Source organism: Macaca thibetana, chromosome 20 (assembly GCF_024542745.1).
Source record: "Macaca thibetana thibetana isolate TM-01 chromosome 20, ASM2454274v1, whole genome shotgun sequence".
In the NCBI taxonomy this organism is placed as follows: domain Eukaryota; kingdom Metazoa; phylum Chordata; class Mammalia; order Primates; family Cercopithecidae; genus Macaca; species Macaca thibetana.
In genome coordinates, this window is record NC_065597.1 from 10,215,141 (window position 1) to 10,240,315 (window position 25,175).

At 40.8% G+C, this 25,175-nt stretch overlaps 1 protein-coding gene across 3 annotated transcripts in view; it reads left to right on the plus strand.

The window, feature by feature from the left end:
• Positions 1-25,175, plus strand: part of CBFB (core-binding factor subunit beta) — a 77,919-nt gene that overhangs the window by 45,570 nt on the left and 7,174 nt on the right. For 2 of the 3 annotated variants that reach the window (XM_050774979.1, XM_050774981.1), the window contains one exon: positions 12,744-12,839. In XM_050774979.1, coding sequence (XP_050630936.1) covers positions 12,744-12,839 — 96 coding nt within the window. Of the gene's footprint in view, positions 1-12,743; positions 12,871-25,175 lie in introns of all 3 variants that reach the window. The other variant, XM_050774980.1, reaches the window with a different exon arrangement.

Below are 25,175 nucleotides of genomic sequence, written 5' to 3' on the forward strand. Positions count from 1 at the left end.
AGAGGCAGGAGCATTGCTTGGTCCCAGGAGTTTGAGACCAACCTGGGCAATGTGGCAAAACCCTGTCTCTACCAAAAAAAGAAAAAAATTAGCCAACTGTGGTGGTGTGCACCTGTAGTCCCAGCTACTCAGGAAGCTGAGGTGGGATGGTTGCTTGAACCCAGGAGGCAGAGATTGCAATGAACCAAGTTGCACCACTGCACTCCAGCCTGGGTGACAGAGCAAGACCCTGTCTCAAAAACAAACAACAAAAACTAAAGTATTTTATTAAGATGATAGGTTAAAATTTTTAACATTTCTTTATACTTGGAGTTTTCCAAGCCTTATTTCCATAGTCCCCAAATTGAACTATATCATTACAAATCAAGTGCCATCTATTATGATAGTTTACTGCTATCACAACGGAGTTACATAATTCTTATGATAATAGGAGTTATACAGTGTATAATAAAAAAATTGAAAGCAGGTGACTCCAACTGTTTAGGTAGCAATCAGTACTTCCCTGTAGCTCTCCTTGTCCCCAGGTCATCTGCAAGATAATATAAGTAAAGAGGCAATGAAATGTAGATACTAGGGGCAGAAGTTCATAGTCGTATAATGTGAGTCCTGGCCCCATCACTTACTAGCTCTTATGGACTGAATGTTTATGTATCCCATCCCCAAATTGATATGTTGAAGCCCTATTCTGTTGTTACTGTACTTGAAGATAGGGCATTTATGGAGGTAATTAAGGTTAGATAAAGGCATAAGAGTGGGGCTCTGATCCAGTAGGGTTAGTGTCCTTATGAGAATAGACAGGAGGAGCTCGCTCTCTCTCTGCCATATGAGGACACAGTGAGAAGATGGATGTCTGCAAGCCAGAAGGAGGTTCCTCATGGGGAACCAAATTGGCTGGCACCTTGATCTGGGACTGCTGGTCTCCAGAAATGTGAGAAAATAAATTTCTGTTGTTTAATCCAATCCACACCATTTATGGTATTTTAGTATGGCATCCTGAGATGACTAAAACACCAGCTTTGTGATGCTGGCAAGTTATTAAATCTCTCCAGGCCTCAGATTTCTCCTTCCTAAGATGGGATAATACTGCCCACAAAATTGTGGGCTGTTGAATGGGATAGCATATGTAAAGGGCCATGCCTAGCACAGTATCTGGCATACAGTACAGTTCCTAAACAAAGACTCTTGTTTGTTACTGCTTGTACTTCAGCATTTTATACTTAGGGTTTCCACTCTTCTGCAGATGTCTGTCTTGTGTAGTAAGAGTGTAAAATCACAAAGCATGGATTTCAGCCCTCTTTCATTGGGCTGGAATAGGCCCCATCTCTAGCAAGTGAGCCTGGTGGCAGCCTCACTTCCATGTCCCAACACAGCTTTGTTTCTCTCTGCTGATCACACAGGCAGAAATAACTCTTCTAAATTAACCAGAAAACAGTTTTTTGAAAAGTTACTTAAGTTGATGGTTAATGTTTTATCATTCATAATTAATATAATTTGATATAGGATGAGAGTGACCATATTACTTATTGTCACCGAATTACTCCTAAAAGAAGGTCTTGTTTAAAATAACTGAAATTATGTAACATTTTGACCCACAAATTTATTGACCCACAAATTGATTTTATTATATTGCTAGCCCTAGAAAAATTGTTTCATTCAAAAAACACTTTCAAAAATGTTTTTAAATAAAATATGTACACATTAAAGCAAAATAAAAGTTACATCTTTATGTTAATCTTCTGAACATTAAGATTAATAAGCAGAATACTTAGTCTTGATACTTTTGCACTTTATTAGTCTCATATCTGTATCCAGTATTTTTCTGAAGAATATATAGATTTTTCAATATGGTCTTGTTTTTCTTCTCTTTTTTCTTTTTCCTTTTTTTCAGACAGAGTCTTGCTTTGTCGCCCAGGCTGGAGTGCGATGGCACAATCTGGGCTCACCGCAACCTCCGCCTCCTGGGTTCAAGTGATTCTCCTGCCTCAGCCTCCTGAGTAGCTGGGATTACAGACATGTGCCACCATGCCCAGCTAATTTTGTATTTTTGGTAGAGATGGGTTTCTCCATGTTGGTCAGGCTGGTCTTGATGTCAGGTGATCCACCCACCTCGGCCTCCCAAAATGCTGGGATTACAGGTGTGAGCCACCATGTCCGGCCCCTTTTTTCTTTTCTTTTTTTTTTTTTAGTGACAGAATCTTGCTCTGTTGCTCAGGCTGGAGTGCAGTGGTATAATGACAGCTCACTACAGCTTCAAGCTCCTGCCATGCTTGGCTAAGTTTTTTTTATTTTTTGCAAAGACAAGGTCTTACCATGTTGGCCAGGCTGGTCTTGAATTGCTGGCTTCAAATGATCCTCCTGCCTCAGCCTCCCAAAGCACTGGTATTATAGGCATGAGCCACTGCATCTAGCCTCTTTTATTTTCTTCATAAAAGTGCCTGCAATATGCTTCTGAATTGCATGTTATAATTAGTAAATTTGGAACTGTTGACATCTTCAATTGAGTGTCTGTAAACATGTAAAAAATTGACAAAATACTCTCTAACAAATGCTGAAGTATCTGGTAAACTAAGCTAAATGGAAGAGAGTCAATTCCATTTTTGAAAGATAAATTGTATATATATATTTCAGCTGAAATATTTTCACAGGTATTGTCTCTGCTTTTGTCCAGAGTACCTTTCTTTGACAAGTTTGATATAAGAAAAAAACCTGTCGAAGCTGTCTCTATTTATTATTCTGTCTCTATTTATGATTCTTCTGAAATTTTTGCCACGTTCTGTTACTTCAGAATCAAATAATTTCCAGTTAAAAATAGGAATTCCATCCAAGATTCTTTTCCCAAAAAGAAACAGAAGACATGTGACCAGGTGTGGTGGGTCACACCTGTAATCCCTGCACTCTTGAGAGGCTGAGACAGGTGGATCACTTGAGGTCAGGAGTTTGAGACCAGCCTGGCCAACTTGGTGAAACCACGTCTCTACTGAAAATTCAAAAATATGCCATAGTGGCGCGTGTCTGTGGTTCCAGCTACTCAGGAGGCTGAAGTGGGAGAATTACTTAAACCCAGGAGGTGGAGGTTGCAGTGAGCCAAGATCGTGCTACTGCATTCCAGCCTGGGTAGCAGAGTGAGACTCCATCTCAAAAAACATGAGGCCGGGCGCAATGGTTCATGCCTGTAATCCCAGCACTTTGGAAAGCTGAGGCAGTCAAATCACCTGAGGTAAGGAGTTCGAGACCAGTCTGGCCAACATGGTGAAACTTTTCTCAACCAAAACTACAAAAATTAGCCGGGCATGATGGAGGACACCTGTAGTCCCAGTTACTTGGGAGGCTGAGGCAGGAGAATGGCATGAACCCAGGAGGCGGAGCTTGCAGTGAGCTGAGATCCTGCCACTGCACTCCAAGCCTGGACGACAGAGCGAGACTCCGTCTTAAAAACAAAACAGAACAAAACAAAACACCAAACTGTTATTTGCAGAAAGTGCATGTACTTAGAAAATCTAAGATAATTTACAAACTATTAAGAAAACTAGCCGGGCGCGGTGGCTCACACCTGTAATCCCAGCACTTTGGGAGGCCGAGGCGGGCGGATCACGAGGTCAGGAGATCGAGACCATCCTGGCTAACATGGTGAAACCCCGCCTCTACTAAAAATACAAAAAATTAGCTGGGCATGGTGGTGCATGCCTGTAGTCCCAGCTACTCGGAGGCTGAGGCAGGAGAATGGCGTGAACCCAGGAGGCGGAGCTTGCAGTGAGCTGAGATCCTGCCACTGCACTCCAAGCCTGGGCGACAGAGCAAGACTCCATCTTAAAAACAAAACAGAACAAAACAAAACACCAAACTGTTATTTGCAGAAAATGCATGTACTTAGAAAATCTAAGATAATTTACAAACTATTGAGAAAACTAGCTGGACGCGGTGGCTCACGCCTGTAATCCCAGCACTTTGGGAGGCCGAGGCGGGCAGATCACGAAGTCAGGAGATCGAGACCATCCTGGCTAACATGGTGAAACCCTGTCTCTACTAAAAATACAAAAAATTAGCCGGGCGTGGTAGTGCACACCTGTAGTCCCAGCTACTCAGAGGCTGAGGCAGGAGAATGGCGTGAACCCGGGAGGCGGAGCTTGCAGTGAGCCCAGATGGCGCCACTGCACTCTAGCCTGGGCGACAAAGCGAGACTCCATCTCAAAAAAAAAAAAAAGAAAACTAACACATGAATTTCACAGGGTATTAGATGTCATACAAGGTCAGTACACCATCAGTTACATTTCTATATACCAGCAATAAACAAAGACAAAGGTAATACTGCAATGCAGACAAGGGCAGGGGGGCGGGGGGTAGGTCTCTTCAGTAAATGGCGCTGGGACAATAAAACATTTCTGTGAGGGGAAAATATTTCAGAGCCCCTTATACCATTCACAGAAATCAATTTCAGATGGATAGCAGTTTATAAAATGTGAAACAGTAAAGCTTTTTTTTTATTTTGAGATGGAGTCTAGCTCTCACCAGGCTGGAGTGCAGTGGCATGATCTCGGCTCATTGTAACCTCTGCCTCCCGGGTTCAAGCGATTCTCCTGCCTCAGCCTCTCGAGTACAAATGAAAAGGATTCAACTTTATTGGGTCATCAGAAAAATAATTATCAAAACTACAGTACTACCACACAGTCATCAGAATGGTTAAAATGAAAAAGACGATATCAAACATTGACAAGAATGTAGAGCAGCAGTTGGTGTGTTGGTAATGTAAGATTGGCACAACATTTGGAAAACTGGCTGTAAATACGCAAGCTGCGCATGCACACACACACACATATATATATGCATATGTATGTATATAATATAAACCGTGATCTAGCAGTTCTACTCCAAGGCATGACGGCAACAGGAGTGAATATGCATATTCATCACAAAATATGTACTAGGACATTTGTAACAGTATTATTAATAATAGCTAGAAATTGTAAACTGCGCAAATGGCCATTAACAGTGAAATTTATAAAGTGCGTGGTCACACAAATACAATGAGAATGAAAAGCTACAACTAACACCAATATGTGTGAGTTCCTCAAAAATATTGAGGGTACAGAACAGGCCAGTTATTGTGCCTTAACTCTTGTAATCCCAGCACTTTGGGAGGCCAAGGCAGGAGGGTTGTTTCAGGCCAGGAGTTCAAGAGCCTGAAATTTTAAAATCTCAAAAATTTTTAAAAATTGACTGGGCACAGGCCGGGCGCGGTGGCTCACGCCTGTAATCCCTGCACTTTGGGAGGCCGAGGCGGGCGGATCACGAGGTCAGTAGATCGAGACCATCCTGGCTAACACGGTGAAACCCCGTCTCTACTAAAATACAAAAAATTAGCCGGGCGCGGTGGCGGGCGCCTGTAGTCCCAGCTACTCCGGAGGCTGAGGCAGGAGAATGGCGTGAACCCGGGAGGCGGAGCTTGCAGTGAGCCGAGATGGTGCCACTGCACTCCAGCCTGGGCGACAGAGTGAAGACTCCGCCTCAAAAAAAAAAAAAAAAAAAAAAATTGACTGGGCACAATGGCTCATGCCTGTAATCTCAGCACTTTGGGAGGCTGAGGCAGGCAGATCACAAGGTCAGGAGTTCGAGACCAGCTTGGCCAGTATGGTGAAACCCTGTCTCAACTAAAAAATTAGCTGGGTATGGTGGTGGGTTTCTGTAGTCCAAGCTACTTGGGAGGCTGAGGCAGGAGAATCGCTTGAACCCGGCAGGCAGAGGTTGCAGTGAGCTGAGATTGTGCCACTGCACTCCAGCCTGGGTGACAGAGCTAGACTCCATCTAAAAAAAAAAAAAAAAAAATTTTTTTTAATTAGCCACGCATGGCGGCACACATTTGTAGTCCTAGTTACTTGGGAGGTTAAGGTAGGTGGGTCGCTTGAGCCTGGGTGGTCAAGGCTGCAGTGAGCCATGATTGCGCCATTGCACTTCAGTCTGGGCGACAGACTGTCTCAAAAAAATAAATAATTTTAAAAATAGCACATGTTATATGAATAGATTTATGTAAAAGTACAAAGTTGGGTAAAACCAATATATGCTTTTTAACCCTCCATTTATTTATTTCTATAGAAAGTAAACAAGAGGCAAAATTAAGCAAAACGCCTCTTGGTAATAAATAATAGGAAAGCCATAAGTAGTATTCACAAAACTATGGATAGTGGTCACCTCTAGGAACAAGAGGGAAACAGGGTAGAGCAGCACAGAAACTGTAATGCCCAAGGTCTATTCATCGTTAACACATGCTTTAGAAGTAAGGGTTATGGTGCCCTCTTGGGTGGAGGGAGCTAATTACTGGAATGGAGCAGGAGACTTCCAGGATGCTGATACTGTTTTGTGTCTTCATATGGTTCTAGTTATGTGGGTGAGTTCAATTTGTGAAAATTCATCAAGCTAGGTTTAGGACAGTGCAGTCCTGTAGAATTAATATACAAGCCATATACTGTAATTTAAATTTTTCTAGGAAAAAATAAAGTAAAATTTTCTAGAAGCCCATTTTAAAAGTTAGAAAAAGAAACAAGTGTGATTTTTACATTTTATTTAACCCAGTATACCCAAAAGTATTATTTGAACATATAACCAATATAAAAATTTATTGAGATATATTATTTTAGTAATGAGTATTTGAAATTCAGGGGGTATAGTCTGCTTGCTTCGCTTCTCAACTCAGATTAATCTTTTTTTCTTTTTTGAGACAAGGTCTCGCTATACCACAAACTCCTGGGCTCAACTGATCATCCCACCTCAGCCTGGTACTACAGGTGTGTGCCACTGTACCCAATAGACTATTCATATTTCAAGTGTGCAGTAGTTATCTGTGGTATGTGGCTGTCATATTGGACAGCATAGCCTTAAGATACATGTACTTTTTTGTATGTATAAAATACTGAAATAAAATATTTCAAAGGTTTTTCTATAGATGAAGATATTTCTGAGTACAGTTATAAAGATTCAAATTTAAATTGTATTTTCATCTTTTAGTGTCTTTAAGTTTGAATGTGTTCTTTACACACTTGGTTGTTTTTTGTTTGTTTTTGAGATGGAGTCTTTTTCCATTTCCTAGACTGGAGTGCAGTGGCACAATCTCAGCTCACTGCAACCTCCGGCTCCTGGGTTCAAGCCATTCTCCTGCCTCAGCCTCCCGAATAACTGAGATTACAGGCACCCTCCATCACGCCCAGCTAACTTTTGTATTTTTAGTAGAGACAGGGTTTCACCGTGTTGGCCACACTGGTCTCGAACTCCTGACCTCAGGTGATCTGCCACACTTGGTTTTTTAATATAATTCTCTAAAAACTTGAAAAACATGAAAATTTTGGTACTTCACCATTGAGTAATCAGAGATTTCCAACTAATTTTAAATAAAATGTTACTACAAAGACTTATTTACCAAAAGAAGGTCAATATTATTATAGGAACTAGGTTGTTTAGCATAGTTCTTCAGAGACTCAAGTTTTTTTAAAATCCAGTGTGTACTGTCATGAGATTATTTTTTTAATTCATCATTAGCTTTGTCACAATTCTACAGTTCACTTACTTTAACTATGGATATATAAAGATATTTGTTAAGTTATATAAACTATAACTTTTTTTTTTTTTTTTTGAGACGGAGTCTTGCTCTGTCGCCCAGGCTGGAGTGCAGTGGCATGATCTCGGCTCACTGCAAGCTCCACCTCCCGGGTTCACGCCATTCTCCTGCCTCAGCCTCCCCAGTAGCTGGGACTATAGGCGCCCGCCACCACGCCCAGCTAATTTTTTGTATTTTTGGTAGAGACGGGGTTTCACCGTGTTAGTCAGGATGGTCTTGATCTCCTGACCTCATGATTCACCTGCCTCAGCCTCCCAAAGTGCTGGGATTACAGGTGTGAGCCACCATGCCTGGCCTATATAAACTATAACTTCTAAATGATAGAATGTTTCATTTCTTTGGATGCAGTTATAAATTACATGTGTACCACTACTAGTTCCTAGTAAATTTCTAATTCAATGAGAATGTTATTTTTTATACAGTGTGTTCTACCATTTGTATTATCAATGTAAGCCAATAATTTTATCTTCATTGTGGTACTTTTTAAATGACTTTGTTTTGGCAATCACAAAATGATATTTCACCTTCAGTATAATGACCCTGCAAAGTTTTATTTGATTCCATGATTGGATTAGAAAAATTGAACCGTTATTGGAATTGATGAATTTTCTATTTGAAGTACCTGATGACACTGCTGTAAAATTAGTGTCTTTTTGTTTGCAAGGTTTTTCTGTTCATGAAGCAACATATAAACAGCTTTACTTTTTACATATGCAAAAAAATGTGGGTGAAATTAATTTGGAAGAGTCATTTAAGTGAAAAGTTAGGCTCTACAGATTGATACGTTAAATGTACCATTTGCAGCTGCACATACTGATTGTCTTTTATGTAAATACTGATGCTGCTTCAGCAGATTTATTTCTTTTGGTTTTCATGTGATCAGTGATATCATTCTGGTCCCCAAAGAGAATAGTAAAGGTCGATATTTTGTGCAAATGAGATGTTCATCGTCAACTTTCTTGGAAACAAATTTGATTCTTAATTTTTTAATTAAGCATGAACTTCTAGTTTTCAACCTCTGCTGCAGAAAGGTAAGTGTTACCAAACTGTAAAATATATATAGTTGTAGATTTAGACAATAAATAAAGCCACAATTTAAATACAGTGAAGAGAGAATTAGTACAAGAGTGGTCAGAATATTTTGTGTATGCTCTATGACAGAACTGCTAAGCCTTTATTTTCCACGTGGATTTCATTTACACCCAACCATGTTTTATGATGACCCCACCTGGCTACATTATGCAGATTGTGGTATAGACTTTGGAATAACAGACTAGTAGTATAACAAGTGGCTGGTGGGGACAGGAGAATTGAAAACCTTATCCCACCCGAACCTGAATTGAGTTAGTTGTTCCTAGCCATTTGAGCCTACTTTGTGGGTGAGCACGTGGTTTTTATTAGCAGATGCCCTTTATGCTGTCCTTGAAAGGGAGGTGTTAGATTGCAGCAGGAAAGGATCAGGATAATACTGGTAATTGCTGATTGTCTCTCCATTTTACCGTTTGTTAAAGTGTGAATTCTGTTCACTGCACATACATCTCACTTGTCATTAGAAAATACCAAGACAAGCTGGTCACGGTGGCTTATGCCTGTGATCCGAGCACTTTGGGAGGTGGAGGCAGGAGAATCACTTGATACCAGGAGTTCAAGACCAGCCTGGGCAACACAGCGAGACCCCATCTCTATATAAAAAATTTTTAAAATTAGCTCTGGTGGCACACACCTATAGTTCCTGCTACTTGGGAGCCTGAGGCAGGAGGATCACTTGAGCCTGGGAGGTTGAGGCTGCGATGAGCTGTGATCATGCCACTGCACTCCAGCCTGAGCTTAAGAGCAAGACCCCTTCTCTAAAAAAAAGAGGAAAGAAAAGATCAAAACAGAAGATGGAACAAGAAAGTGAGGGCTACCAAATATCTCCTGGCTTATTTTGCTGCAAATATTAATAATAATATTTTTTATTCTTTTTTTGAAATGGAGTTTCGCGGCCGGGCGATGTGGCTCAATCCTGTAATCCCAGCACTTTGGGAGGCTGAGACGGGCGGATCACGAGGTCAGGAGATCGAGACCATCCTGGCTAACACAGTGAAACTCCGTCTCTACTAAAAATACAAAAACTTAGCCGGGCGAGGTGGCGGGCGCCTGTAGTCCCAGCTACTCGGGAGGCTGAGGCAGGAGAATGGCGTGAACCCGGGAGGCGGAGCTTGCAGTGAGCTGAGATCCGGCCACTGCACTCCAGCCTGGGTGACAGAGCGAGACTCCGTCTCAAAAAAAAAAAAAAAAAAAAAAGAAATGGAGTTTCGCTCTTGTTGCCCAGGCTGGAGTGCAATGGTGTGATCTCAGCTCACTGCAGCCTCCGCCTCCTGGGTTCAAGTGATTCTTCTGCCTCAGCCTCCTGAGTAGCTGGGATTACAGGGGCCTGCCACCATGCCTGGGTAATTTTTTGTATTTGTTTTTTAGTAGAGACGGGGTTCACCATGTTGGCCAGGCTGGTTTCTTGAACTCCCAACCTCAGGTGATCCACCGGCCTTGGCCTCCCAAAGTGCTTTGGGAGTGAGCCACCACGCCAGGCCCACAGTTTTTTCCTGTCATGAGCACATGTGTCCCAGTTGATACCTAAGTGTATAGAACGCCCTGGGAAATTGGGAACAGCATTATTTTGTGGATACCTCTGGCTTATATAGTATGTCATGAGAATATAGTAGGTCCATGTCATGATGTTCAGTCAAATGTTTGAATTACATCTTTCCATTCTGTTTACGTTATAGACATTGTCACTGAAAATTTGGAGTATTAGAAAACCCCACTGACAGTGACAAATAAAGGATTTATCACACAGAACAAGATATCCAGCAGTACACAGTCCAGGCCTGGTATGGCACTTAATTATGTTATCAGTGGCCCGAGGCCTTTTTTTTTTTTTTGACCCTGACATGATATAAGGTCTCTTAGTCTTGCTGCTGTAGCATGCTCACTGTGTGACTATGTCCTCATTATTATGTTTGCAAGATGGCTGCTGCATCTCTGAGCACTGCATCAGTTCCTAAGAAGGTAGAATGGCGAAATGTCTCAAACTTTCTTAGAAGCCCCATTAGGTGACTTATGTTTCTGTGTCATTGGCTACAACTGAGTTACGTGGCCACCCCTTGCTGCAGTGAATCTAGGAAAGTGAGTAGTATTGATGACTTTTCTGGTATTGTTTTGGATCTTTTAGTTTCTTCAAGTGTACCATCAAAAATCCTAGTATTCTGACCAGGCGCAGTGGCTCACGCCTGTAAGCCCAGGATTTTGGGAGGCAAAGACAGGCAAATCACTTGAGGTCAGGAGTTCAAGACCAGCCGGCCATGGTGGCGCGCACCTGTAGTCCCAGCTACTCAGGAGGCTGAGGCAAGAGAATTGCTTGAACTTGCGTGGTTGCAGTGAGCAGAGAACACACCGCTGCACTCCAGCCCGGGCAACAGAGTGAGACTCTGTCTCAGAAAAAAAAAATCTAGTTTTCAGAAGTGTGTGACGGCAAAGGCCAGGCATCCTAGGCTGTACACAGTAAGGGAGCTCTTTTAAGTTGGGGGCATTGTGGTCAGATTGTGCTTTAAAGGCATACTCCGATGGCTGTGTGGTAGATTGGGTTGAGGGGTGACCAAATGGAAGCAAGGAGAGACTGTTGAGGAGACTTTTGCAATGGTCTAAGTGAGATTTTTAGGGGCCTGAACTAGGAAACTTTTTATAGGAATGAAGAGGAGACTGAAGATTCCAAAATATGTAGGACATCAAGTGGGTAGGACTCAGTGGTTGGTTGACTGTAGAGACAAGGAGAGAGTGAAGAAGAGTCAAAGATGATGGCTCAGGTTTCTAGCAGAAAAAAAAAAAAATGGTGCCACCAACAGAGACCAAAAAAGAGTAGAGGAGAAAGTTTAAGTTGGTTACCTTTTTAGACACAATGAGTCCTGAGGTATATGGGTTTCTTTCATGTGCAGATCTTTAGCCACTAACTGGGAAAAGACAGATTCGTTATATGTTAACAAATATATTTTCCTTAATAATTTCCCTTGAGATTTTTATTTGCTTTTTGTTGTCCAGAAGTTTCCAACATTTGTGTAGTCAGTGCTGTTCATCTTCATTTATATTTCTGGCTTTAGTTCATAGAGCCTTTCTTTTCCCCAAATGATAGAAGTATTTACCACATTTTTTTCTTGTTCTTCTCTGCCTTAAATGTTGATTGATCAGGATTTTATTTTGATGAGTAGGATTAAGTAAGTAAAGAAAACGGAAGAGCATTTTCAATTGTTAGAATATGATTAACATGACTTCGTTTCCAAGGTGTAGTATAAAATATGAAATACTGAATTTTTCTTTTAAAAGTACCTCTGACATTTTTTTTTAATGCTGTTGATGTTTCAGAAATACTCTGCTGTTTGTTTCTGTCAGAATTAAAAAGGCTGGACAAGGTGGCTTGCACCTGTAATCCCAGCACTTAGGGAGGCCGAGACGAGGATCTCTTGAGGCCAGGAGTTTGACACCAGCCTGGTCAACATAGCAAGACCCAGTATCTACAAAAACTAAAAAAAAAAATTAACCAGGCGCAGTGGTGCGTGCCTGTATTCCCAGCTGCTTGGGAGGCTGAGGCAGGAGAATTGGTGTAATGGGGTTAAGCCTTGGATTTTCAGGTTGTGGTGAGCTGTGATTCCACCACTGCACTTGTACTCCAGCCTGAGTAACAGAGTGGTACGCTGTTTTTTGTTTGTTTGTTTTTATTTTCTTTTCCTTTTTTTTGAGACAGGGTTTCGCTCTTGTTGCCTAGGCTGGAGTGCGGTGGCGCAATATTGGCACACTGCAACCTCCGCCTCCCGGGTTTTAAGTTATTCTCCTGCCTCAGCCTCCCAAGTAGCTGGGTTTACAAGCATGCGCCACAACATCCAGTTAATTACTGTATTTTTAGTAGAGATGGGGTTTCACCATGTTGGTCAGGCTGGTCTCAAACTCCTGACCTCAAGTGATCTGCCCGCCTTGGCCTCCCAAAGTGCTGGGATTACAGGCGTGAGCCATTGTGCCCAGCCGCTGTTTCAGGAAAAAAAAAAAAACACCCCAGATCTTGTATTTTTTTTATAAATCAAAATTAAAATAGGTATTTCATGTATTCTGACAGCAGGAGGATGCATTAGCACAACAGGCCTTTGAAGAGGCTCGGAGAAGGACACGCGAATTTGAAGATAGAGACAGGTCTCATCGGGAGGAAATGGAGGTGAGAGTTTCACAGCTGCTGGCAGTAACTGGTTAGTACTTTCCCCCAAACTCTCAGGCTGTGTTTGTGATGTTTGTGCATAATGCTTTTTAATGGTTTAATTTTGTCTTTTCTTTTTAAAAAGTTGTATTCTCTGACTTTGTATTTATTAAATGTAATTGCTGTAAAGAAATTTATTCTAATTTTAAGGTTGTACATCAATTCCTCATTCATTGATCTTCATAAAAATAATTTACTATAATAAGGTATATTTTCTCTTAATTAATTTACCCAAAATCTCACCTATTTTTTTTTCTTGTTTTTCAAATTATTTGTAAAAACTGGCTTATGTTAACATAGACTGCATATTTTTTAGAACATTATTAAAACTTTGGAGTAATATTACTTTCCATTTTCCTATGAATATTTATCTTGATTTTGTAGCTATAATTGTCGGTCATTTGTGTGATTTTTAAAGGAAAATTTAATATTTTCAAACTATTCAAAGAACGGAATTAACAAACTTTCTTTTAACCTTTCAATTGGAAAATACGGAAACAGAAATCAACATTAACAAATCTGTAGCTTCCTTTGCTGGTTTACTTAGGACAAATTATTAAAAATAATAATAATAAATCTATAGCTGAATGAATTATTGTAAGGCTAACATCCTTACAATTGCAGTTTGGTCAAAAAATAAAACTTCGAGCCTGAGCAACTCTGTCTCTATAAAAAGTAAGAAAATTACCTGGGTGTGGTGGCACATGCCTGTAGCTTTAGTCACTTGGTAGGCCAAGGTAGGAGAATCACTTGAGCCATGGAGTTTGAGGTTACAGTGAGCAGTAATTGTGCACCTGTATTCCAGCCTGGATGACAGAGTGAGATCCTGCCTCTAGAAAATAAATAAATAAAACATAAATAAAACTTTGACAGCTACCCTAGCAGCCCCTTCCATATATACATCTAATCATGACTTTCTCATGATTTCTGTTCAAAAGTAATCATTATTTCGATTTTTTTTTTTTTTTTTTGAGATGGAATCTTCCTTTGTTGCCCAGGCTGGAGTATAGTGGCGTGATCTCGGCTCACTGCAGCCTCTACCTCCCAGGTTCAAGTGATTCTCCTGTCTCAGCATCCTGAATAGCTGGGATTACAGGTGCACACCACCACGCCCAGCTAATTTGTGTATTTCTAGTAGAGGCAGGGTTTCACCATGTTGGTCAGGCTGGTCTCAGACTCCTGACCTCATGATCCACCTGCCTGGGCCTCCCAAAGTGCTGGGATTACAGGCGTGAACCACTGCGTCCAGCCCATTATTTCAATTTTTTTTTTTTTTGAGACGGAGTCTCCCTCTGTCGCCCAGGCTGGAGTGCAGTGGCGAGATCTCAGCTCACTGCAAGCTCTGCCTCCTGGGTTCATGCCATTCTCCTGCCTCAGCCTCCGGAGTAGGTGGGACTACAGGCGCCTGCCACCATGCCCGGCTAATTTTTTGTATTTTTAGTAGAGATGGGGTTTCATCGTGTTAGCCAAGATGGTCTCGATCTCCTGACCTCATGATCTGCCCACCTTGGCCTCCCAAAGTGCTGCGATTACAGGCATGAGCCACTGCGGCTGGCCTATTTCAATTTTTATAGTTATTTTGTTTGTTTGTTTGTTTATTTATTTATTTTGAGATGGAATCTTGCTCTGTCACCTAGGCTGGAGTGCAGTGGCCGGATCTCAGCTCACTGCAAGTTCCGCCTCCCAGGTTTACACCTATTCTCCTGCCTCAGCCTTCCGAGTAGCTGGGACTACAGGCGCCCGCCACCTCCCCTGGCTAGTTTTTTGTATTTTTTAGTAGAGACGGGGTTTCACCGGGTTAGCCAGGATGGTCTCGATCTCCTGACCTCGTGATCCACCCGTCTCGGCCTCCCAAAGTGCTGGGATTATACGCTTGAGCCACCGCGCCCGGCCTATAGTTAATTTCTTGTATTTCTTTAGTTTTAGTACCCATTGAAGTTTAGTCTTGCCCAGTTTTAAAATTTGATCTTTTTTCCCCCGCTTTTTAAAATCTACCATGTTGGTTTCTGAATTTTGATGTGTCTTTTAATTGACAATGGAATTTTAACCTTTTTTACACAAAATTGTACCCTGCTTTAAGCAGACCTCAATTACAAAAATTAATATTCAAAGTATATACAAATTGTTCAGAAATACAGATTTTCTTTAAAAAGTATATTCTAGGGCCAGGTGCCATGGCTCACACTTTTAATCCCAGCACTTTGGGAGGCTGAGGCGGGAGGATTGCTTGAGGCTGGGAATTTGAGACCATCTTGGGCAAAATAGCAAGCTCCCATCTTTGCAAAATATAAAAAATTAGCCAGCATAGTGGCACATGCCTGTCGTCCTAGCTACTCAGGAGGCTGAGGCAAGAGGGTAGCTTGAGCCTAGGAGCTTAAGGCTGCAGGAGCTATGATCATGCCACTGTACTCCAGCCTGGATGACAGAGCAGAACTCTACCTCAAAAAAAAAAAAAAAAAAAAAAAAAAAGGCTGGGCGCGGTGGCTCAAGCCTGTAATCCCAGCACTTTGGGAGGCCGAGACGGGTGGATCACGAGGTCAGGAGATCGAGACCATCATGGCTAACACGGTGAAACTCCGTCTCTACTAAAAAATACAAAAAACTAGCCGGGCGAGGTGGCGGGCGCCTGTAGTCCCAGCTACTCGGAAGGCTGAGGCAGGAGAATAGGTGTAAACCCGGGAGGCGGAGCTTGCAGTGAGCTGAGATCTGGCCACTGCACTCCAGCCTGGGCGACAGAGCGAGACTCTGTCTCAAAAAAAAAAAAAAAAGTATATTCTAGCAAAAATAATCAAGATAAGAACTAATGTGTTTGAAGAAGAATGTCAGATGTTACTGTATATTATGCTTCAAGTTTATAAACTTTGTATCAACATGAACATTTCATACAAGAAGAAATAGAAAAAGCACACATTCATCTTTGGTAATCAAAACACATTAAAATATAATTACAGTACATCAACTAAATAGAACCATTTCAGGTGTTAAAAATCAATATTATGCACCTAAGATTGTTAAATTCATGTCCTACATACTTTTGGAATCTACAGATAGTAGAATAGTGGTTGCCAGGGGAAATGGGAGTTAGTTATTTAAAGGATATAGAGTTTCAGTTTTGCAAGATGAAGAGAGTTCTAGTTGGTTGCACAACAGTGTGAATGTACTTAACACTACTGAATGTATGCTTTAAAAATGGCTAAGATGGTAAGTTTTATGATACATATATTTTACCACTTTTTTAAAGTTTTAAAGTCAATGTTACATAATGAAGAAAATTTGTGGGTTTTTTCCAAGCACAAAATTATATGTACACTATTATTTAAATTAAGGTGTGTGTGTGTGTGTGGACAGACAGTGGCTAAGAGCCCAGACTCTACAGCCAGACAGAAGTCTGAATCTGGCTCTGTCATTTACTTTGTCAGCTTGGACAGCTTACTTCACTTTTCTATGACTGAGGTTCCTCATCTACAGAATAGGTGTAATAATCCTGCCTGTCATATGGTCATTGTGAGGATTTTAAATGAGTAGATACATGTGAAACCACTTTGAGTATGTGCCACTGACTAGGTGTTGTGCTATTATTATTGTTAATATTATTTAAAGTACTACATAAAATTTCTGGTTGTGTGTTAAAATATATTTACTAAGAATACATTTAAAAATCAAGCCTATTTAGTGTTTAGTGTATGAAATAAATTGTGTGTGTGTGTGTGTGTGTGATGGAGTCTCACTCTGTCGCCCAGGCTGGAGTGCAGTGGCACAATGTCGGCTCACCGCAACCTCTGCCTCCCAGGTTCAAGTGATGATCCTGCCTCAGTCTCCTGAGTAGCTGGGATTACAGGTTCCCACCACCACACCTGGCTAATTTTTGTATTTTTAGTAGAGACGAGGTTTCACCATGTTGGCCAGGCTGGTCTCAAACTCCTGACCTCAGGTGATCTACCTGCCTCAGCCTCCCAAAGTGCTGGAATTACAGGAGTGAGCTGCCATGCCCAGCCTTGAAATAAAATTTAGTATCTTTTTTTGCGGGGGGAGATAGGGTCTCACTCTGTTGCCCAGACTGGAGTGCAGTGGTGCGAACACGACTCACTGTAGCCTCAACCTCCTGGGCTCAAGCGGTTCTCCCTCCTTGATCTCCCAAAGTGCTGGGATTACTGGTGTGAACCACTGCACACAGCCTAAAATGTAGTATCTTTTAGTGATTGCTAGATCTCTTTGTCAGTGAGTTAGTTAATCTAATGGGCTGATAGCAGCTGAGGATGTCCCCAAGAATACTTGTTAGCTAAGGGAAGAAAATGGAGGGATATATGTGATATATTTGTTTTCTTTGATGCTGTTATAATTCTTGTGATTTTCATATGTGAATACAAGACTTCCACACCATGCCCTTTCATTCTATATCTGTAAAATTTAGAAGCTTTAAAATGTATAATATACATTTTTTATAATTCTGAACCTTTTTGCTCATGCCATTTGTTCCCTGATGTAGAATGTTCTTTTCTGTCCGTCAAGGCCCAACCTGAATGTTGTCGTTAAATGTCAGACCTTTCCTCAGTCTTCTTAATCATAATCATAAAGCCCTTACACTCTGTAGCACTTTTTATTTCTACTACAACATGTTGAAACAATTATAAACATTAGTGCCCTCCACTTTATGGCAATCCCATGAGATGGAGCCCCTGATTTTTGTGTCTTCCACATTACCTACCACAATGCTTTGTACACTGCTTAGTTGTTCATTGTATCTTCAAAAAACAGCCCCTATCCTGACTGTCTGAAAACCAGAATTATAGGAGAGCCTGCTAGGATAGTTCAAGTAGATAATACATATTGATGGTGTCGGGAAAGATTCTAAATATAATCTGTTGGTTTATATTAACTAGTTAAGTAAAGTAATAAACCCAAGTGTGTTGGGCTGTATTCTGCATTAGGGACTGAGAAATATATAGATTAAAATGCATTGTTTCTATCTTTGATCAACTCTCAGTCTTGAGGGAAAGTGATGGATAAACAGATCATTGCAGTGTACTTTTGCAACCACCGTACATAATGGAGGTTCAAAAAGGGGACAGCGGCAGTGTAGAGGAAGCTTAAGTCTGCCTCTGCTTGGGAGATTCACAGGATAGTACATTTAGAGGGATTTGAAGGAAGAATGTGTTTTGCCAGCTGGACAAGTTGGGGAAAGCATTCTGGGCAGGACAAACAGTGTATGCAAAGGCATGGAGGAGTAAGAGAGCCTGCCAAGTCAGAGAGTGTGATTGGTCAGTATTTCTGGAGCAAGCTAACATGGCCTTAAATGAATATAGGAATCATTTTCTAAAAAGTGCTCTTCAGCTGTATTATATTTGGAGATTAACTATTTGACAATTAATGGAACAACTATTGAAAGCTTTTGTATATATTTTGCTTTACGTAAAACTCTAGATTAATTGACTAAGAATTGTCTCTTCTAAATTGCGGTGGCTCACACCTTTAATCTCAGCACCTTGGGAGGCTGAGGGAGGATTGCTTGAGCCCGGGAGTTCAAGACCAGCCTGGGCAACATAGCAAGACTTTGTCTTTATAAAAAATTTAAAAACTAGCTGGGCATGGTAGTGTGTGCCTGTGTTCCCAGCTACTTGGGAGGCTAGGTGGGAGATCGCTTGAGCCCAGGAGATCAAGGCTATAGTGAACTATGACTGTGACACTGCACTCCAGCCTGGGCAACAGGTCAAGACCCTGTCTCCCCGACCCCACAAAAAAAAATAAAATAAATACATGGTTAATTTGATTTTTCTAATTTAAAATGTTGGAAGTATATTTTGGTATGTGAGTTTATATGTATATATGAACAGAAATATAGTCTGTTGATAGAAATGTCACATAATTTCTTGCTCAGATAGATTGTTTCTACTTGTTTTTTGGTCAGTGATTGAGAGCATGGGCTTTGTAGTCAGGCCTAGTTGAGATTCCTGCTCTATCACTTGCCTCGAGCCCTAATTTTCTCACAGAAATTGAGTATTAAATGGGAAAATGCTTGTAAAGCACTTAGTATGATGGTTGGTATGTGTATGCCTACAGTAAATAATAGCTCTAAAGTACTTCTTTAGCACTAAAAGCTCCACCATAATGCTGGTTCCAGTTAATTGAATTATTGGGCTAACAAGAACATCCTTTTAGTTCTCTGAAGTGTTTCAGAGCACTTTCCCTGCATTATGACCTAGAGCATAGAGAAAACAGTTATATTTTCATCAATGATTTAAGATCCTGTAGTCCCTTATGGCAGTAATTGAAAACATCAGTTCTTGTAGAGAACTGTCATCTAGAAAATTGGGCTGGAATCTGACTCCAGCGCATGCACTGGCAATCACATAGTGGAATTTGGGGTTTGTGTGTCTTTTGGCACTTTGTGTGTATGTATTTTGCTTCTCTTTTTTTTCCATCCATAAAAAATTCCTAATGTCAGCTTATTTTCTTGCAGTTTACCTTTTTTTCCCTAAAAAGAGAGTATCAGAGAAAAATGTTATTTCCCCTCTGTAATTCAGGTATCTTTAGAGATTCAAACGTCATCTAATCTAACATTATTACAGTTGATGAAACTGAGAATCTCCAAAAAATTAATTGACTTGCTCTCCCTCAAATATCTGGTTAATGGAAGAAAAAGTGAGTATTTAAACCAGTTTCCTAACCAGGAGGCCTGCACAAATACAGCTTAGTGCTGGCAAATTAATTTCCACACCACCCATAAAGATGCTTAAGCCGAAAAATAAAATCTGCCAGGAGGGATTAAGAACCGTTTTGCCTGGAATAGAAAAGGCTGAGGCAGAAAAGAATAATAATGGTTCTAGTGGGTGGTCCTGATGCCTGGCTGGAGAGGAGGGCCAGAGAACAGTGGTAACTCGTGGGTGGCAGCAACTCAGTAAACGGCCTGTGGAAGCTTGAGATCCTGGCAGCACAGAGGCTTAGGGATGTCCTCCACTGTTTGGATAACCTCTGAGGCCTCCAGCCCTGCCATTCTAAACTTGTAACAGTGGTGCTCCTGAGTATTTAATCTATGTGTAAGGTTAAGATTACTAAGAGGGGGAAGTAGAACTCCAAGTGGTTGGTGGCCCAAGGGGTTTTAATTTTCACCAGTGTCTTTTAACCTGAAACTAATTCTAAAATTCCTTGAGCATGCTTCCATTTCACCATGTGTAAAATTTAGAAAGTTTTCAATCCTTCATGATAGGATTTAGTGTTTTCTTTTTCTCATTTTTCTGGAAAAGCCTATTTCAGTAGTACAATATTTTCGTTACCTTTCAGAGGTAATGGCAGATTATCATTAATTTGAAATGAGAAACTATAGTGAAATGCAGAAGCATTGTTTATGTTAGTAACCTTTACCAAATACTCTTAAATCACTGATATACATTAAAATGATATACACAAGGTACAGAATACTGTGTATAATATCTTACTCTCTGGGTATTTTTCTTACTCCGTGGGTGATTTTTGTTTGAATGTGCATAGTCATTCTCTAGTAGGATATGTAAGAAACTGGAACTAGAAACTATGGGGGAGAACCAGATATCTGGGGGACAAAATAAGCAAATTATTATTTTTCACTGTATATCTTCTATACCTTATGAATTTTGTATCATTAATTACCTATTTAGCAAAAAAAAACATTTTGCTTTTAGTATTACACAGAATAATGAAAACAAGATTCTAGACCTTGCTATCTATATTCTCTGGCATATAGGCTGTTTTTATGTGAAACCCTTCCTTCATTTGAAATTGTATACAGAGCCCCACTGTATAAAATAATTTTTTTTAAAGGCACTGCTCTGGGCAAAGCCAGGGTAGGGATTGTTCTGGTGTCCCTCCGGTGTCCCTGGGGGTGTTTTTATGGAACCCAGTGGGTGGCAGAACATAACGAGGACTCTGGATGTAGTGGAATGAGCACAAGGTTTTGCATCCCGGCTCCACTACTTGTTGCCACATAGCTTTGAGAAGGTTGCTTATTCTCATTGAGCCTCATCACTAAAACCTCCCTCCCAGGTTGTCGCAGAGCTCAGTATCTGAGGCTTAGAATGGGGACTCAGTGGAAGCCAGTTTCTTTACCCCTCCTTTCTGTGCACTTGGCTCACAACATATCTGGAGTGGCAGGAAAGCAGTAAAAGTAGTCATATCCTAACTTTAGATTTCGAAAGTCAAAGATACTATTTTGCCAAGCTATTTTAGATTATGGTATTTTTTGTTTGGTGGATTGGTTGGTTTGGTTTTTGAAACAACCAGTAAAGGATTTTGGACTTTTCTTGGCTCTGTTGGAGGCTACCAGTTACTCTGGGGGTTGAGTAGTGACTAGAAGTGGGTATGAAAAGAACTTCCCACATTCTGGTAATGTTAGTTCTTGACCTGGATACTAGTTAGGTGGGTGTGTTCGCTTTGTGAAAATTCATCATTACATACTTAACAATTTGGGCACTATTCTGTACTTGTATAAAAAGAAGGCTTTTAAAAAGAAAAAATAATCACAGACGTTACTTTTGTGAAATGCTGTCCATTGGCATCTGTTGCCATATAGAAGCATCCTGGTGCCTTTTCTGAGAATCCTTCCTTGATCTGAAAATGTTGACGTGTTTCCCATGGCCTTTCTTTTTGGGGTATATATGTCTATAACTAATTCAGATGTCTTTTGTGAAGGAAGATTGAGGTTAATAAAGGACAGATTTCACGCTCTGATCATAGTTAAGTTGGAAAGATAGCAACTTGTACACTAGTCTCTGTTTCTAGAGACTGTCTTCAACTTTATTGGCCTCTTGACCTAAAACTGTGATCTAGCACTCTTGGCTTTTAACTCAGCTCCAAGGTGACAGGGTGCTTAAAGATATCTTCTCTATTATCTTAGAAATGCCTACATTTGGTTAGATTATAAAGTGGCAGCAAATAAATGGTTGTCTTTAATGTCAGAGAATGGGTAAATTATTGTTTATCCTACTATAAGCAATTTTAATACAATTCAAATCATAGGAGAATTTTATGTGGAAACTATTTTGGAAATAAAAACAGGCAAAAAGTTTTATGTGGTTTTTGTATTTGTATTTTGCATAGTTTGGGGGCCTTCAATTCTGTGTGGTCCAAGAAAAAAATCTCAGCCTCTATTTATTTTAAATTTGCAAAGACTTCAGTTTTCAAATCATTTAACTCTACCAATATTCTTTCTTGTGTATGGACAAATCAACATGAGAACATGTCTGTACTAGGCCTTCCTGGGATTGTGTTTTGGGTAATGGCAATAGATGAGAATGAGCTGGGAGTATGAACTCAGACTGAGAATGAGAATCGGAAGAGGATTAATGAACGAGGAAAAGGATACGAAATCTGACTTCCCCCACTACCAGAGGAAGAGTGTCTTGGTTTTCTATCAGAGGAGCTATAGACTTTATTAAGATTTATTTTGTTTTAGCCTTGTTTTAGTTTCTAAAACTTACTCTATCTGCAGGATATGGATTTTTCAACATTTGAGTAGTTATTTGAAAAGTTCATAAATGTAAATGCGAAGTGATGAGCAACTTTATTATAATAACAGCATCGTGAGTGCATCCTATATGCCAGGCAGTAAATACATTATAATTTTGTCTTTATATTTGCTTTTTAAATGCTCTTGTAAGTTACATCTTCATTTTGAGGAACCGAAGTTAAGAGAGGATAAGAAACTTGCCTAAGGTCACATAGCTAAAGTGATAGAGCCATCGTGGTCCAAGCCCAGAAATGTAAATTCCCACTATTTCATTTTAAAATGTTACTTTATATTTAAAATTTTCCTTAGGTTGCATACTTTGTAAGAACTATATTTTTTGACATGCCTGTTGGACCAGCTCTCGCAGACTGCTTATCTGACAGATGTTTATAGTTGGCTGCTGACCTTTTTTTAACCTTTAAAAAATTTTTTTTAAATTTAACTTTACGTTCTGGGATACATGTGCAGAATGTGCAGGTTTGTTACATAGGTATACCTGTGCCATGGTGGTTTGCTGCACCTATCAACCCATCATCTAGGTTTTTTTTGTTGTTGTTGTTTTGAGAGAGAGTTTCACTTTCATTGCCCAGGCCAGAGTGCAATGGCACGATCTCGGCTCACCACAACCTCCACTTCCCGGGTTCAAGCGATTCCCCTGCCTCAGCCTCCCAATCATCTAGGTTTTAAACCCTGCATGCATTAGGTATTTTTCCTGATGCTCTCCTTCCCCTTCCCCCCGACCCCTCGATAGGCCCCTGTGTGTGATGTTCCACTCCCTGTGTCCATGTGTTCTAATTGTTCAACTCCCACTTAATGAGTGTGAGCATGTAGTATTTGGTTTTCTGTTCCTGTGTTAATTTGCTGAGAATGATGGCTTCCAGCTTCATCCATGTCCCTGCAAAGGACATGAACTCATTCTTTTTTATGGCTGCTTTTTAACCTTTTTAATGAGTTTGGGGAAAGTGCGTTCCTTTCTCTCATGTTGGGACTTAAAATTTGTGCTTTGAGGCCAGGCGCGGTGGCTCACGCCTGTAATCGCAGCACTTTGGGAGGCCGAGGTGGGCGGATCATGAGGTCAGGAGATCGAGACCATCTTGGCTAACATGGTAAAACCCCATCTCTACTAAAAATACAAAAAATTAGCCGGGCATGGTGGCAGGCGCCTGTAGTCCTAGCTACTCAGGAAGCTGAGTCAGGAGAAAGGCGTGAACCCAGGAGGCGTCGCTTGCAGTGAGCCGAGATCGCGCCACTGCACTCCAGCCTGGGCGACAGAGCGAGACTCCGTCTCCAAAAAAAAAAAAAAAAATTGTGCTGTGCGTCTCCTCCAGACTTAGCAATAGGGAGAACTAGCAGTGACTAAGGAGGCTGACATTAATGCCAATTGTAAGTTAAAGGCTCATCTTTTCCATAGGTCTCATTCTGTGTTCTAACTCTGCCTCCAACTATGTTACTTAGGGGAAATCACTTAACCTTAATCTTAGGCTGTCATCTGTACAGTGAGAGTTGAATTAGATCTCTCAAGTACTTTGCCACTCTAAAACTCTATAATTCTATGTTCAGAATTTTGTTTTTCTCCCTTCCTTCCCCCTGAATTTCATTTATTTATTTGTTTATTTATTTTGAGATAAAGTCTCACTCTGCTGCCTAGGCTGGAGTGCAGTGGCCGGATCTCAGCTCACTGAAACCTCTGCCTCCCGGGTTCAGGTGATTCTCCTGCCTCAGCCTCCCGAGTAGCTGGGATTACAGGTGCACACCACCATGGCTGAGTAATTGTTGTATTTTTAGTAGAGATGGGGTTTCACCATGTTGGCCAGGCTGATCTCGAACTCCTCACCTCAGGTGATCTGCCCGCCTCGGCCACCCAAAGTGTGGGGATTACAGGCGTGAGCCGAGTGTTGCAGTCTTACAGCTCACTGCAGCCGTAATATCCTGGGCTCAAGCAATTCATGCCTCAGCCTTCCAAGTAGCTGGAATTCCAGCCATGTGCTACCATGCCCAGCTAACTTTTAAAAATTATTTGTAGGGGCAGGATCTCACTGTGTCACTCAGGCTGGTCTTGAACATCTGGGATCAAGTAATTGTTCCACCTCAGACTCCGAAAGTGCTGTAAACTGTAGGCATGAGCCACCACACCCAGCCGTTCTTTTAGCCAGGTATCAAACATAAAGTGAATACTGCAGTATCTGGACATAGTACACACTCGATAAAATGTAGTTGTTGTTGTTAGGGGATTTTCCCATGAAGAGTTTTCAGCAATTTTTTTTTTTTTTTTTGAGATTTCAATATTAAAAGAATGGAGATCAACCAAGAAATTTTCTTCATTCTGGATACCCCCTCCTCGTGGCTGTTTCTGCATAGCTCTGGCCAGTAGGGAAAACTCAAGCTGCTAGTGTCTGTTCTTTCATCTCATTTGGAGTCATCTCATGACTACCTCCTAGCAACTCTATTTGCCTTGTTCCTGGGAGATGATATACTGAGAGAAAACAGGAGAGCAACTGGTAGTAAGAGATCTGTAGCACAAAATGTTGAGATTAATTCTTCATAAATACTAAGAACAGATTTGTGTTCTGAAATCAGACTCATGGATGTGTGCTTTATATTAAAACTCCAATTCTGAAATAACTGTTATTAAAAGGTTAGAATCAAGGGCCTATGACTGAGGAGAAGGAAACTAGAAATTACAAACTTTATGCTTTTAGGATGATGGAGTTCAGAGTTTCCTTGCCATCATGTAGTATAGTTTATTTACCCATAGAGGAAATCCTTCAAAAACATCCAGCCTTCATTAGAAAACTGCCACAGTAAGAAGTCCTGCTTCT